We start from the raw sequence: 13,632 nt of genomic DNA, 5'->3' as shown, positions 1-13,632 counted from the left end.
TGCCGCCGGGCCTCTTCGGGGAGGGCCACAGCGGCGTCCCCAACGCGGCGCCCACCGGACGCATCGCACGGCCGGGGCTCCCTCGGGGGACGCCTCCTCGCCGTCCCGCAGAGCCGGTCCGGCTGAGCCCTCCGCGGCCGCTCGAGGCTCCCATGCGGAAAGGACGCTCTGAGGGGCCGCGGGTCGCGGCGGCTTCAGCGGGAACGCGCGGGGAAGCCGAGCGGGAGCCGAAATTCCCGGTGTGCTCCGCCTTGCAGGAGAAATGCCTTTTCCCCCTTGGATCCTATCGGTGCGGCCCGGAGACGAGCTGAAGTGGAACTGCGGGATGCCCGGAACCTGCGCAGGGAAGCCGAAGGGGAGGCGGCTGGTCCAGGTGCACCTGATGCGCCTCGGTCCACCGGCAGGGAGGCGTCGCACCAGCACCTGCCCCGCAAGGGAACTGAGCTCCGGAACCCTCCAGCTCTCCGGTGTGCACAGGTCCCAAATGTCTAAGGGCCCCGGGGCCACTTTGGACCCTTCCTGGCCTCCTCCGCCCAGCGGCCCTGGAATCCTCTACCTGACTCTGTGGTTTCTTCCCCAAACCCTTTCACCTTAGGCTCTCTGCTATTGACCTCACCCCCTTCCGAAGAGGCCTGCAGGGGCGGGCATAATATGCGCCCCAACGTGCCTACCGCCCCTGCCCTATTGTCTCCTTTCATGTATTCATAACCATGGTCATATACCTGTTTTCTAGTACTTGCTTGACAACGGGATCCCGAAACTCTCCAGGGAAGCAAAAGAGGAACCCACCCTTTCCCCCCCCCCCCTCCCCCGATTTCAAAAGAGCCTAGTGATGCAGGTCTTGACCCCTGAATGCCCCTCTGGCTCAGGCACTCCTGTTCTACCCAGAGGGCTCAAGGGCCGTGTGTCACCCTTTCTCACCGGGCAGTTCGGCTCTGTGGCTGCCGGGTTGCTCACTGAGGCTGAGGTCACTGCACTGGGCTAGCCACATCCTTGTGAAAGAACCTCCAAACATGGGTTGCCTTGGGGGGCAAAATGGGGTCAGGAGTCTCCTGCTGCCCAGCGTGGGGCCAAGTAAAGCAACACAAAGAATCTCACACTTTGTCTTTTTCTCACACCTTGTATGCCTCTTGTGACGTTCTCGTGCTTGCAAGTTTCCAAACTAGGGCTGGGCAGGAAGATGGTTTGGCCTGCCTCAGTTTGTTTGAACTGGAACTACTTCAGCCACCAATTCTTCCCTTAACCTGCAGTTGAAGAAACTCTTTTTGACTTACCTAATCTGAATATCTGTTATGTACTTACGTTCCTTTGATTTTCTATTAAAACCCTTTTTTTCATGTTTAACAGAGCCAGTTTGGTCTTGGGCTTAAGGCACCAGGCTAGAAAGCAAGAGATGGTGAGTTCAAGTCCTGCCTTATGCATGAAAGCCAGCTGGGTTACTTTGAGCTAGTCTCTCTCTCTCCCACTCTCCATCTCTCTCTCTCTCTCTCTTTCTCTCTCTCTCTCCTTTGAGTTATTTGTAACAATAATTTTAAAAGGTGTGATACAACAAATAAATGGATGGATGGATGGACGGACGGACAGGAATAGATAGGTAGTTCTATTAAAAACCCAGTACCAGCTAAAAATAGCAGCAGGCCAGGGAGTGACACAAGCAAAGCAGTTTGCTTGGGGAGGGGAGATGAGGACAGAGGAGGAGCCCCCAGTCCCCCCTGGACAGGATCAGCTTCTCCCGACACACAGCCCCTTCATACGGCCAGGACAGGAGGCCACGGGAGGGACCTGGGCCTCCTGGTCTTCCCAACCTGGCCTGCTAAGACGGACAGCTTCTCTGCTGCAGCCTCTGGAAGCTGAAGGCAAAGGGCTGGGCACTTCCTGGCTGCCTTCGCTTCTCAACTTGGGTTTCCCAGGAAATCCCCCAATGAACCCACATGCCTTCTTTAGGGCGGGAGCCGCCGCCTGACTTCTGGCTTCCTGCTGCAGCATCACTCATCCCCACATCCTGCTTTCAACTCCCCACCACGAGGCATGGCAGGGGCCGCCCCAAAGGCGCTCTTTCCAGTGGCATCTGGGCTTTTCTTTGAAAACGTTTCACTTCTCGTCCAAGAAGCTGAAAAAGCAGCTTCGGGGATGACCATGACCTGGATGACTGGGACTCTCCATAGACAGGGCAAGGGCAGGATTACGTGCTGAGGCAGGGAGGCAGCTGGCTATCAATGCTCACTAGCCATGACAAGGCCACAGGCAGCCATGGGTGTAGCTGACATATACACATAAGATAGTGGGGAAGGGAGCAGAAAGAGCCCTATTTTGGCTCTTGGGCTAATTGTGGCTCAGGAGCTGGGTTGCCCTAAAAGGCCCCACAGGGCAAGATTGCGCTCTAAGGAAAGTGAGGCTGGGGGCTCACTTGCCTGTGTCGCAACCGCTTTGTGACCTGGAGGAGGCAGCCCCAGGAGAATCAGACAGACAGACACCCCTGTCCTGGGCGTCCACACCAGAATCCTGTGGGTGGCAACCCACTGGGGCCAAGGCTGAGATGTCCTTGCCAAGAGACATGGCTGCCAGCGTGGTGGTTTAGAAATCATGTTTTGGGGCTCCGTATTCCCGTTAATCAGCCACTCGGGGTTTATTCTACAACCATGGTTTAAGCATTATGCCTGAATTAGCAGCGGTGATGTCTTCCTTATAGCCCTGCGAGTTTGAACACAGCACCTTTGGGGTGGGGTGGAAGGCCCTAGCTCAGAGATCTACCAGCCTATGATACACTTGTTGAAAACGGCTGGAAGATTTTTAATTTGTTTTTTTTTTATCTAATCTTTGCTGGGACAGGTGCGGACGGAATGCCCCCCAGGGAAAGAACCCTAGAGAGTGAGGTCTCGGTGGGGCTGGCTGCCTACCGCAGTCTCTGGATGCTGACCAGCAGAAAGGAATTTGGGGTGCTCCCTCTGCCTGGGTTTCAGTCCACCTCCCCAGTTCAGCAGGAGAACTCGGCGGTCCAGGGTCCAGAGAGGAGGTGGTTCTTTCCCAGGATGTTACAAGTGTCAGCCATGGGCTTTTCCCTTCGGCTGTTGCCCCGTGCAGCCCCGGGGCGGGTGTGGGCGCGGGTCTCGCTACGGGTAAGGCGAAGTTCTGGGGGTTGGGCGCTTACAGGCTCCATCCTGGAACTTCCGAAGAAAGGGAGTCAGGGCGAGGCTCCAGGCAGCTGCCTTTCTTCCGTTGAAACCCAACCGCAAACCGATTCGAAGCAATCGTCTCTTGAGGCTGAAGCCACTGAGGACAGGCGCGAAGAACCGCGGCCACCTTCTTCCTTCGGGGGTGCGGGGCACGAGCAACCTGGGGGACCTGCCTCTCCCTCCCGCTCGCTGAAACAGGGCAGTCCCGGAAGCCACCCATCCGCCCCACGCTCGGGCTTCGGCAGGTTGCAAGCGCTCTGCTCCCCTTGCCACGAGCACGAGAAGGGCCCCCCGAAAGCCGGAGCTGCTCAACCCCGCCCGTGGGCTGAGGAAGTGGCTCGCCACAAGGGAGAGGCGCTCTGAGCCGCGCTGCCATGGCATTTCGGGCTCCCTCGCAGCCCTGCAGCCGATCACGGCTTCGGGCGGCATCCCCTCAGTTATCCTGGGCAGCGGGAACGAGTGGCGACGTGTGAGCAGTAGCGCGGAGGGCATGGTGACTGTAGAAATGGGTGCCACAGCTCCCGGAGCAGAGAATTAAAGGCAGCATTGAGTGTAAAGAGCAAGGAATAAAAACTTCCTTTTATTCCACCTTGCAAACCTTTAGATATATGCTTATTTTTTGTTTCTTTTTCGGCATTGATTCCATTGCCTAAGGTGGTCAGCTATGAACTCATCTACAGCAAAACCCACAAAGACAATAGCATTTTATTTATATTTATTTAAAATATTTAAAATACATCCATCCATCTTAAAACTAGAACTCTGGGAGGCTCACAACCATAGAATAGTATTATACAAAAAATAAAAACCAGAATCAATAAAACCCCAACTGTGGCCCAACGCACCTCCTCCGATGAAACTCCTAACACTCTCCTCCCCCTCCCAACCCCCTCTCCCCACCCCCTGAGAGAAAAGCCAGCCCCTCCCCCCCACTTCTCTCCTTCAGGAGCTCCAGGCAGAAAGAGATGCAGCCCCTCTGACCAAGCCCCCTTCGAAGGTCTCCCTCAGCAGGCCAGCAACCGAAGGGACATCCCCCTGCCCAAGTTTTCCCCTCCGTATCAACAGTCCCCGTCACATTTCAAAAAGCAATCCGGCTTTCTCCTCCAAGTGGAATTTCAAAAATAAATCCACTGGCAGAACACCTTTGGGATCCAGACTTCCTGGATTTCTGCTTTGACTTCTATCTAGACCAACAGAGTATCGGGAAACAGTTGCGATACCTTCCCTGCGGAGAAGCCAGTTGCGAGGTAGGGTGGCTTTCGGGGCAGTCATAGCTGATGTGTCAGGAGTTTGGGTGGGGGGCTTCTCCCAGGGCAAAAAAGGCTGGTTCCATTCAGCAAGACGTCAGCAGGCAGATTTTCGTCTTGAAGAGCGAAGCTGGTCACATTTCTACAAGAAAGGAAGACGGACCCTCCAGACCTCCTGCCTTGGGCGGCCCTTCCCAGCCTCCTCGGCATGAGTCAGAGACCGCAGAGACCCAGGAGAACCTCCCAAGAGGATTGGAAGGCTTCCCCCGTCACCGACTCCGCTGTGTCAGCATCTCTCGGAAAGCCCCGAGATCCCACAAATGCATCTGTGGCCCCATTTCTGCCCCAAGGGGCTCTCCAGAAGCCCCCCCCCCCCAGACAAAGGCAGAAGCCCGGTTCCCCCTTTGGGCTTCCTCCAGGGCCCAGACCCCACATATACCTGTCAGGATTTGGTCCAGGTCTGCAATGAACGCTTCCAGTTCGCGGGTGTCTCCGAGCTTAGCTACAAGATAAGATGGGTCAACTTGTCACAGTCACAAATCTTGATTGAACCAAAGAGCAAATAAAAGATTGGAATAATGGGATCTCAGAAAATACCCCCCCCCCCCAAAAAAAGGGGGGCAGATGAAATCTTCAGCCACGAAGTTTGTTCTCTCTTAGTCATGAAGGGCCACACAGGCTGGTGGAACTGGGGAATTAGGAGGGAGGGAGGGAGGGAGGGAGAAGCGGGGAACAGAGGGGGATTTGACCCCTCCAAGGACAATAAGGGAGCCCTAAATGGTTGTCTCTAGTCCACAAATGGGGTCTCCGCCTTGTACCTGTGGAGGAAGGAGGCTGGGAAGAAGCCCCACCAGCTCGGAGATCCTCCTCGCTGCTGTTCAGGCTGCTGCCGGGCGAGATGCTTTTGCCTGCAGGGAAAGCAAAGAGAAATACTCCCTCAGTTGGCGGCCCTTTGCTCCCCCCAGGGCGGCTCTCTTCAGCAAGCGCTGCGAGGGGAAGCCGAAGAGGCAGCAGCTCATCAGCCGAGCCAGTCGGGGAAGTGAAAGGAAGCCCCGGCCATCCTTTCTGGGGCTCTCCGAGGGTTGCCGACTTTCTCTCTGGAGAAGCCACTTCTGAAGGGGGGGGGGGGGGGCGGGAGGGCTGCGCTTCTCCAGGGCAGCGAGGCGGGAAGCCGAGCGGGGCGCTTTCCAGAGTCCCAGGCGCAGCACCTCCAAACCGGAGGGGAGGCGAGGCGAGAGGACCCCCCCCCCGTTCCTCCCTGGAAGGAAGAAGCGGCGCTCACTTCCCGAGTCGTCGGTGCCGCTCTCGTAGAGGCTGCCCCCGAGCGCCGCCTTCCAAGCCTCCCGGGGCGTCGGGGGCCGAGCAGAGCCCCGCTGCTCGAAGTCCCGGACCGCCTGGTCAAACGCCAGCAAGAAAACCTCCAGGGAGTCGCCCGCCAGCCCTGCCGGGGAAAAGGCGGCGTTAGGGCAGCCCGGGGGTCTCGCCCGGTCGCTTGGCCGGCTCAGCTTCGCTTCCTCCGGGAGGGTCAGCCGACCGTCCGCCAAGCATCCCATAGACGCCGCCTTCTCTGCGGGAGGAAGGTCCGCATCCCCCGGCAGACGCAGCCGGGTCCAGGGCAGCCCACCCCGCAGGCAGCGCCCACCTGTCTCTGCCGCCGCCTCCATCGCCCTCCGGCCGCGATCCCCGCAGGTGCCTTTTCTCCCCAAGGCCCCGCCCCGCGGAACTGGCCCGTCCAATCGCGGAAAGGGGCGAGGGCTGCGAATAGCTGATCCCCACGGCCAAGGGGCGAGACCCTGGTGAGGAGGCGCGCTGGCACCCGGTCCCGCTTCTCCCCCGCCCTCCGTCCCCGGCGGTAGAGCAAAAAAACAAAAACATATCTCTTCCCATACCGGGAGTCGAACCCGGGCCGCCTGGGTGAAAACCAGGAATCCTAACCGCTAGACCATATGGGAAGCTGTGTGAAAAACTGGCCCAGATCGCCCCATCTGGCGCGGACTGGGCAGTTCCGCCCCTATTGAAGCCTCCCTCGCAGGGGCAGCGTATCTATAGCGCCGCCTGGGAGGTGCAGACAAAACCCTATCTGGGCTTCCACGTTCCGGGGCCCTCCCGAAATGTCTTTTGTACGCGAACAGCAAGCCCGGTTTTGCTGCCGTGAGAAACCGCCACTCCCATCGCGCACAGCCGCCTTCCCCCTTGCAGAGCTCCGGAGAGCGCGGCTCCCTCAAGAAGCATGGCTTCCCCGGCTTCTTAGGGGAGGGTCAGTCTAGGCGCCGCTGCCTCGGTGATCGGCGCGTCGCGTCACGTCACCTGACCGAAGGAGGGCGGAGTCTCCGGCTCGGCGGAGCGGTTCACGTGACTGTCCCGAGGTGCCACGGTGGGTTGGGCTGTCCGGAGCCGGGCGAGGCCGGGCGAGCGACCTACGCGAGGCTGGGGCTGTGAGGCCTACGGGGAACAGGACGACGACGCGGAGCGGCTGCTGCCCCCGCGCCCCTCGGCCGCAGGGCTAGTCCGGAGCACAGGTGGGGTCCCCCGCCCGCTCGCACGCGGAAGAGGCCGCCGAGCCATCCGGGGAGGGCCGTGGGGAGCCTCCCGGGGATCGGGATAGGCCGCGGGGCCCGAGCGCCAAGCGGGGCGGGCGAGGAGGGGCGCGGGCTGCCCTTCCCTCGTAGCCCGCTGACGCCCGGCGTGTCTTTGCAGGCGTGGGATGCCGAACGCAGCAGCCATGAAGAAGAAGGTAAGGCGGGCGGGGGGGCGGGGGCGGCTCGGGCCGCGGGGGCGGCTCCGCAGTGGCAACGTCGGCTCTTCTCCCGCCGCCCAGGTGCTGCTGATGGGCAAGAGCGGCTCCGGCAAGACCAGCATGCGCTCCATCATCTTCGCCAACTACATCGCGCGGGACACGCGGCGCCTGGGAGCCACAAGTAAGGGGGGCGGAGACCCCCGGGCATCCCCCCGGTCAGCCCAGCGCTTGGCTGGCTTATTGGAGGAGCGTTGGGCGAAGGGAGGGGAAGGCTCCGGCTTAACCCCCAGGTTCCTTCCTTTCCTGCCCCTGCCATCCATCTCGTCTTTTCCCCAGTTGACGTGGAGCATTCGCACGTGCGATTTCTGGGCAACCTGGTGTTAAACCTGTGGGACTGTGGCGGGTAATTATTTCGTCTGCCCTTTTGCTACTTGCAGGAGGAGGAGGAGGAGGAGGAGGAGGAGGAGGGGTGTCGAGGGCCCCAGGCAGTTGGGAGGTCCAAGCAGAAGCCGCTCCCTTACCTGGGAAATGGGGAAGGAACCCCCCTCCCAGCAGTGCGTCCCCAGCTGAGCGCTCCTCTCTTCCCCTTCCTGTCGGATGAGGGTGGCTCTCCTCCTCCTTCCAGCCAGGACACCTTCATGGAGAACTACTTCACCAGTCAGCGCGACAACATCTTTCGCAACGTGGAGGTCCTTATTTATGTCTTTGATGTGGAGAGCAGAGAGCTGGAGAAAGACATGCACTACTATCAGTCCTGCCTGGAGGCCATTCTCCAGAACTCTCCCGATGCCAAGATTTTCTGCCTTGTCCACAAAATGGACTTAGTACAGGAGGACCAGCGCGACCTGGTGAGGGTCAGCCTCCAGAGAGGCCTTCGGTCGGAGGCTCTGGCAGGAAGGGTAGCCCTTGGAGGTCACCAGGCCACCCTCCCTCCCGGCTTTCGGGCTGGGTCTGCCCCGGTGGGGCTCCTGTAGTTCCATCTGCTAAAGCCCCACAGCTTTCCTCTTTCAGGGACCGCTGCTTTTCCTTTTCACGGCAGGCTTTGCCAAAATGCCTGCCACCTCTACCAACACCCGAGGGGGTCTGCAGGAGGTGCTCCAACCGCAGAACCCCCGGAGCCTGGCAGGCGGCTCCGGGCGCACAGGCAGGAAACACCCCCACCCCCTGTTTTTGATCAGTTCTGGGAATCCCCACCCCCACCCCCGTTTTCTCTGCCTATTCCTTGCCGAGGCCTTTCCGGCTGGTTCCCTTTTCCCAGCGGTGCTGGCCTTGCTGAGATGATTGTGAGCCTGTCTCTCCAAGAGGGCAGCTTCCTTGGTGAGGCTTCTATTGATTGGGGTCTCCTTTCATTTCCTTCCGTTAGATTTTCAAGGAGCGGGAAGAGGATTTGAAGCGGTTGTCCCGCCCGTTGGAATGCTCCTGCTTCAGGACGTCCATCTGGGATGAGACGCTCTACAAGGTTTGTGCTTCTCTGCTACCATGGTGGCTAAGCGTGAGCAAGTTACAAGCCACCAGCGGGAGGAAGCCCCGGGTTCAGATCCTGGCTTACCCACAGACTGCAAAAGGGGGGCCTTCCGCTTAGGAGCAGCGAGTTTCACCGCAGCTCCCGCTTCTGCCCCGTCAAGAGCTGCTCCAGAGTCCTCTGGGCTGTGGGGGGAGCAGGGACACGAAGTGGGCCCTTGTCCCTCCCCCCTCAAGGGTGCTTTCCTCCGTTTGCTGACTGCCAAGGGGAGGGTCCTGCCGCCCCCTTCACCTGGGGTCAGTCTCAGGGTGGGCCAAGAGCTCAGCTGCCTTCTGGGCTTCCTCTTTCTTTGGCAGGCATGGTCCAGCATAGTCTACCAGCTTATTCCCAATGTCCAGCAGCTGGAAACGAACCTCAGGAATTTTGCTCAGATCATTGAAGCGGATGAAGTTCTTCTGTTTGAAAGAGCCACATTTTTGGTGAGTGGGAAGATGGGCCGTCCTGGGGAAGGCTTATTGGGGGGAGGGTCCGCCAAGCCTCCCACCGGTCTTGCTGTGGTTTGCAAAGTCAGATCCCTCGTGAAATAGGCCTCCCTCCATTCCATTGGCCCCCCACTCTGATAGTCTTGGGGCGGGCATGACTTGAACTCTGGTTCTCTGTGGCCACTCTGAGAACCACGGTGCGCAGCTGTACTGCGTGGCAAAACTCTTCCATCCAGGCTTTTGTGAGGAATCCACTCCTTTCTCCTCCGTGGCTCTGCCATGACGGGGGGTGCGCGTGGATTGTGTCTGGGAACGGAGGCCCAGCAGGCTTCAGGCGCCTCTGTCTTTCTCGTGGCTCAAGGCCTGCCGGCCGGCCTTCCATGTCTCCTCTCGCAGGTCATTTCCCACTACCAGTGCAAAGAGCAGCGGGACATTCACCGGTTCGAGAAAATCAGCAACATCATTAAGCAGTTCAAGCTGAGCTGCAGGTGAGACCCGGAATGGCTCCCTGGGGGAGCCTCGATTGCCAGCAGATGCTCGCCTGGCAGGGGGCTCAGTTCCACGGCAGCTTCCTCTGAGGTGGCCAGTGGCACCTGGGTACCACGGATGCCTGTTCTCGTTGACCCCACGGGGGTCCTGGAGGCCTTTCCAATGAGTGGGCCTGCCTTTCTTTGGAGGTGACGGACAAGCAAAGAGCCCTGGGTCATCAGAGCAACATGGGGAGGGAGGCCTGAACAGTAAGGAGCCTGTTTGGGGTGGAGCAATTGACATTCCCCCCCCATCTTTCTCTCCCCCGCCAGTAAGTTGGCTGCCTCATTCCAGAGCATGGAAGTGAGGAATTCCAACTTTGCTGATTTCATTGACATCTTCACCTCGAACACCTACGTGATGGTCGTCATGTCAGACCCTTCCATACGTAAGTGGGGGAGCAGGGTTAGGCCTTTGGGGGCTCCAGGTGGCAGTCACAATTCAGGGGATGTTGGTTTGAGGTGCGGAGGGGAGGGGAGCCTGCCCTTCCTGCCCCTCTACCACCCTTGTCGCCCGGCCTGCTCGCCCAGGCGGAGGGCCTCACCTCGGTCCCCCTGTCCTCCAGCTTCTGCAGCAACGCTGATCAACATCCGAAATGCCAGGAAACACTTTGAGAAGCTGGAAAGGGTGGACGGGCCCAAGCACAGCCTGCTGGTGCGCTGAGCTGCTCTCTGGGTCCGGCCAGAGGAGAGGCTGCTCTCTTCCTCAGAGACCTCAACCATGGTGGGTGTTTTGTGAGCTTTGAAATGCGTGCGCTGCTTTCCACTGCTCTCCCCTTCTTTTCATCCTGGATGCTGGTTTCCCTGGCGGTGTTGGGCACACGGAGGACCCCCTGGACCTCGCGCTGCTGCTGCTGCTGCTGCTGCTGTGGCGCGGAAGGTCCCAGTGTCATGGACATCATAACCCTTTCCTGGTTTCCATTCTGTTCCAAATGACAACAAACTATGAAGTTGGGATACTTGCTATTTTATCAACAAGTTGCTAGAGTACGTTTATAAATCTTGTCTTCAATCATGACAATAAATTTTGTTACCAAGGGTGCCTGGGTGTCGTTTCCTCTCTCTGCCTTCTCCTGCCTGTTGTGTGCTGCAGGGCATGGACCTCTGCCCCCTTCTGCCCCACCTGAGGGGGGGGGGCGAGGGGGGGGCTCTGCTAGAAGATCACAGCTTGATGAGTGTTTGTATTGAACCTCCAGAGATCTGAAGAAGCCATGTTAGGCAACGTATTTCAACCACTTCCTTCCTCTGCACTTTCGTCTTCAGACAGCTCTGGTGGCGATTCCAACGTCAGCAAGTGGCAGCGTGTCACATAACCAGGCGGTTATGTTCAAATATAGCCCTAAACTAGGGTTAGAAACCACAATAATCCAAGGTGACGTGTGTGGATTTAGATTTCCCTCTGATGCTGAGGATCACCGTCCACTTGCTCCCCTCCACCCCCCCCCCGTTGGTGGGCTTGATTCCCTGGAATTCCGTCTATGCAGGAGAATTGGGGGGGGGGGCGGGGGGCATTTCCCATCAGCTGATACAAGAGGCCCAGCGCTGCTCCTCTCACCCAGCCAGGGGGATCAGCCCCGCTTGCAGCTGCCAAGAACCCAGAAACTCCTCTGCAAAGGGGTTGCTGTGAGTAGGTCACTGCTCCCCGCCCCCCCATCCAGGCGACTTCCCGGGCTCTGCCACCCTAAGATTTGGGGCAGACTTCTCCCGAAAGGGGCTGAGCAGCTCGCCAACCAGCTGAGCCTCTAAACCTGCTGCGGGTGAGGGATGACCGGAGGCCTTTGTGATTGAGAAGAGAGAGTTTGGGCAGGTCCCCCCCGCCCGCCCCCCCTTTGATTTCCACAGCAGGAACTGCAAAGCTTTGGCCGCCCTCTCTTGGCTGATGGTCTGGAAAGGTCTGGAATTTCCCCAAAAGTTGAGTGGGGAGAATTTCCCCAGGCTGAGTTGTCCTTCCTCACAAGGGGAAAGGGCGGCCGAGGAAGGTCCCCAGAAGGGAAGGAGGTTCTGCGAGACCCCAAGCCCCTCCGGACCCTGTTCCGGACTGCCTCCAGCCAAGGCCTGCTGAGCTGGGCCCCTCTTGCATTCCCACCCGAGGACAGGAGGCCTGCCTGGGTCCTTCCAGGCCTGCAGGTTAAGAGGTGCAAAAGAGAGAGTAAAGCAAGCGAGACGGAGGAGGAGGAGGTGACGCAACTCCCGGTTGGTCTAATTTCCTCTGGAAAGAGGAACTCGGCTACCTCAGAGGCACCTGCAGAATCCAGCCATTGCATTGGAAAGACCAGATAAGCACCACAGTCTTGTAGCACAAATCCTTCCTCTTATGTCCCGCACAGCACACACCCAAGGCGGGAGGTGTGTGTGATGTCACAAGGTCATTTTGTCATTTGCCCTCTGCAGACGCTCCGTTTCTGGGAGGCCCTTTAGGAAGGTGGAGGATCTGCGTGGAGCCTTCACGGCGGCCATTCAGGCTTGGAAGCGGCTTCATAGGCTGCACTGCCACCCCGTGGCATTGCCAGCTTCACGGCTCCTTCCAAGGGTTTCCAGGAGCCAGCAAGAGCGCTCGAGCCAGCAGGGGCGGCCCTGTGGAGAACGGTTCCTGGGCAGAGGTGGTGCTTGCAAAGGGAGGTGGCTGAGCTGCAATTGCAAAACTGCCGCTTCATGGACTGGCTTCACACCCAGCCTGCTCAGCTGCCCGCCCACCTCCTCCCCTGAAACAAGACGGCAGCCACCTTCCCCGCAAAAGGAGGAGAGGAGAAAACCGTTGGGGTGGGGCCTCCTGATGAACCGGGACAAAATAGGACAAGCCAGAATTGGTCTAAGCCCCTCTGGCTGGCAACGTAACCTCAGCTGCTCGGGTTGGCCGAAGTGCTTTGTGGCTTCCCAGAAGCCCAGTTTAAACCTTCCTTGCGTAACACTGTGCAAACTCTGCCTTAGGATCTTCAGGATCGAACCACAAAACGCGGCACATTTGAGGACAACAATGGCTCTGGGATCACTTGTACACACAACTACTTTCCATCTGTTGTAACTGCAGTAACTACAACCTGAACGGACCGGAGCCAATTACCAGGTTGATGGGCTGTCAGAAGTCCACTGAGCCAACCCCTCCACAAGGGAGCCTCTCTCCATGCTGCAAGCGCACTTCCCTCTCCTGGAAGGACAGGTGTGGTGCCAAGTCTCATCTCCCCTCTCTTAAAACAGCAGGATGCCCCAGAAAGCAGCAGGGCACATAAATGCGCCATAGGGAAATTCACAGCAGCTTGCTGACAAAGGAGAGTGTGGCACACTGGACTCTGGAGAGGGAAGAGCGAAGCTCTCTGACTTGAGGGGGCCGTGACTTGCTGTCCTTCTTGGTGAGAGCAATGGAGGGCTGGGGGCAAAAGCTACACCACCAGGTTCTTTGCATCCAAGGCACAGAGGCCGGGCTCCCTGGCGCTGTCTTCCAGGGTCCGGCTGCTCCTTGCCCACGTAGCCTGTGCCCTTCTCTGCTTCCTGACCCAGCTCCAGTTCGCACAAGAGGGGATCCAGCAGAACAGAACTTGGAAGGGCACATCTGTTGCTATGGCAACCCTGGATAGACTTCGAGGCATAGGATTGGCTGCTGGTGATGTCACCTCTTGGTCCTGCTGGACCACCAGAATTAAGGGAGTTCCTCTTTGCATCTCTCTGTCCCCGCAAATGTCCATCCTGGCTGCAGTCAGGCTTCTGAGGTGCTGCTCTCCAAAGGTTCAGCTTCATTATAAAAAGCACCCGGGGGGAAGCTTCCCCACGGAGGCTGTCAGCATCATCATCGTTCGGCTTTTCGGCACAACGCCTGGCTTGGCTGGCCCTGGAGTTCTCGAGAAGCCGCACCAGCTCTTGGATGTGCCTCCTCTTCTGGGCAGATGCGATGGGTCACGCTCGGAAGAGTTGTTTAAATTGGCTTTCCCCAACCGGTTGTCCTCTAGAGCGCCAAAAAGTTTCCATCAGTGGGACAGAAGAGGTTGGATTGGATGACCTCTTGGAGCCTC

At 58.7% G+C, this 13,632-nt stretch overlaps 2 protein-coding genes, 1 long non-coding RNA gene and 1 other non-coding gene across 4 annotated transcripts; 2 read left to right on the top strand and 2 right to left on the bottom strand.

The window, feature by feature from the left end:
* The first annotated feature begins 1,344 nt into the window (after positions 1-1,344).
* On the top strand, positions 1,345-3,764 carry LOC148124807 (uncharacterized). Its single transcript, XR_015745093.1, has 2 exons — positions 1,345-1,396; positions 2,830-3,764. It is a non-coding gene; the product is annotated as an uncharacterized LOC148124807 (long non-coding RNA).
* Positions 3,765-3,871: 107 nt separating this feature from the next.
* Positions 3,872-6,272, bottom strand: LOC113446808 (uncharacterized). Its single transcript, XM_026716622.2, has 5 exons — positions 6,063-6,272; positions 5,703-5,861; positions 5,239-5,328; positions 4,860-4,922; positions 3,872-4,562 (listed from the first exon to the last, which is right to left on the bottom strand). Exons 1-5 carry the CDS (start codon positions 6,082-6,084, stop codon positions 4,555-4,557), a joined length of 342 nt encoding a protein of 113 aa, XP_026572407.1. The 5' UTR covers positions 6,085-6,272; the 3' UTR covers positions 3,872-4,554.
* Positions 6,273-6,300: 28 nt separating this feature from the next.
* On the bottom strand, positions 6,301-6,372 carry TRNAE-UUC (transfer RNA glutamic acid (anticodon UUC)). Its single transcript has one exon. It is a non-coding gene; the product is annotated as a tRNA-Glu (tRNA).
* A 353-nt stretch (positions 6,373-6,725) lies between these two features.
* Positions 6,726-10,668, top strand: LOC113446791 (ras-related GTP-binding protein A). Its single transcript, XM_026716599.2, has 10 exons — positions 6,726-6,939; positions 7,118-7,154; positions 7,239-7,338; positions 7,494-7,560; positions 7,783-8,005; positions 8,521-8,616; positions 8,976-9,098; positions 9,498-9,589; positions 9,902-10,017; positions 10,195-10,668. Exons 2-10 carry the CDS (start codon positions 7,125-7,127, stop codon positions 10,290-10,292), a joined length of 945 nt encoding a protein of 314 aa, XP_026572384.1. The 5' UTR covers positions 6,726-6,939; positions 7,118-7,124; the 3' UTR covers positions 10,293-10,668.
* Positions 10,669-13,632: the final 2,964 nt, after the last annotated feature.

The sequence above is a fragment of the Pseudonaja textilis genome, chromosome 12 (assembly GCF_049901715.1).
Source record: "Pseudonaja textilis isolate UNSWEBS1 chromosome 12, rPseTex1.2, whole genome shotgun sequence".
NCBI lineage: Eukaryota > Metazoa > Chordata > Lepidosauria > Squamata > Elapidae > Pseudonaja > Pseudonaja textilis.
The sequence above is the reverse complement of the archived record's forward strand: the minus strand, read 5'-3'. Positions and strand labels throughout refer to the sequence as shown.

Bases quoted from the DNA above. Each gene is read 5' to 3' on its own strand.
- LOC113446808 (XM_026716622.2), bottom strand. From the start codon at position 6,084: ATGGAGGCGGCGGCAGAGACAG. The intron at 5,862-6,062 runs GTGGGCGCTGCC...TTTCCCCGGCAG, and splicing joins GGAGGCGGCGGCAGAGACAG to GGCTGGCGGGCGACTCCCTG. The intron at 4,923-5,238 runs GTACAAGGCGGA...CTTATCTTGTAG, and splicing joins CCAGCCTCCTTCCTCCACAG to CTAAGCTCGGAGACACCCGC.
- LOC113446791 (XM_026716599.2), top strand. From the start codon at position 7,125: ATGCCGAACGCAGCAGCCATGAAGAAGAAG. The intron at 8,006-8,520 runs GTGAGGGTCAGC...TCCTTCCGTTAG, and splicing joins AGGAGGACCAGCGCGACCTG to ATTTTCAAGGAGCGGGAAGA. The intron at 9,590-9,901 runs GTGAGACCCGGA...CTCCCCCGCCAG, and splicing joins CAGTTCAAGCTGAGCTGCAG to TAAGTTGGCTGCCTCATTCC.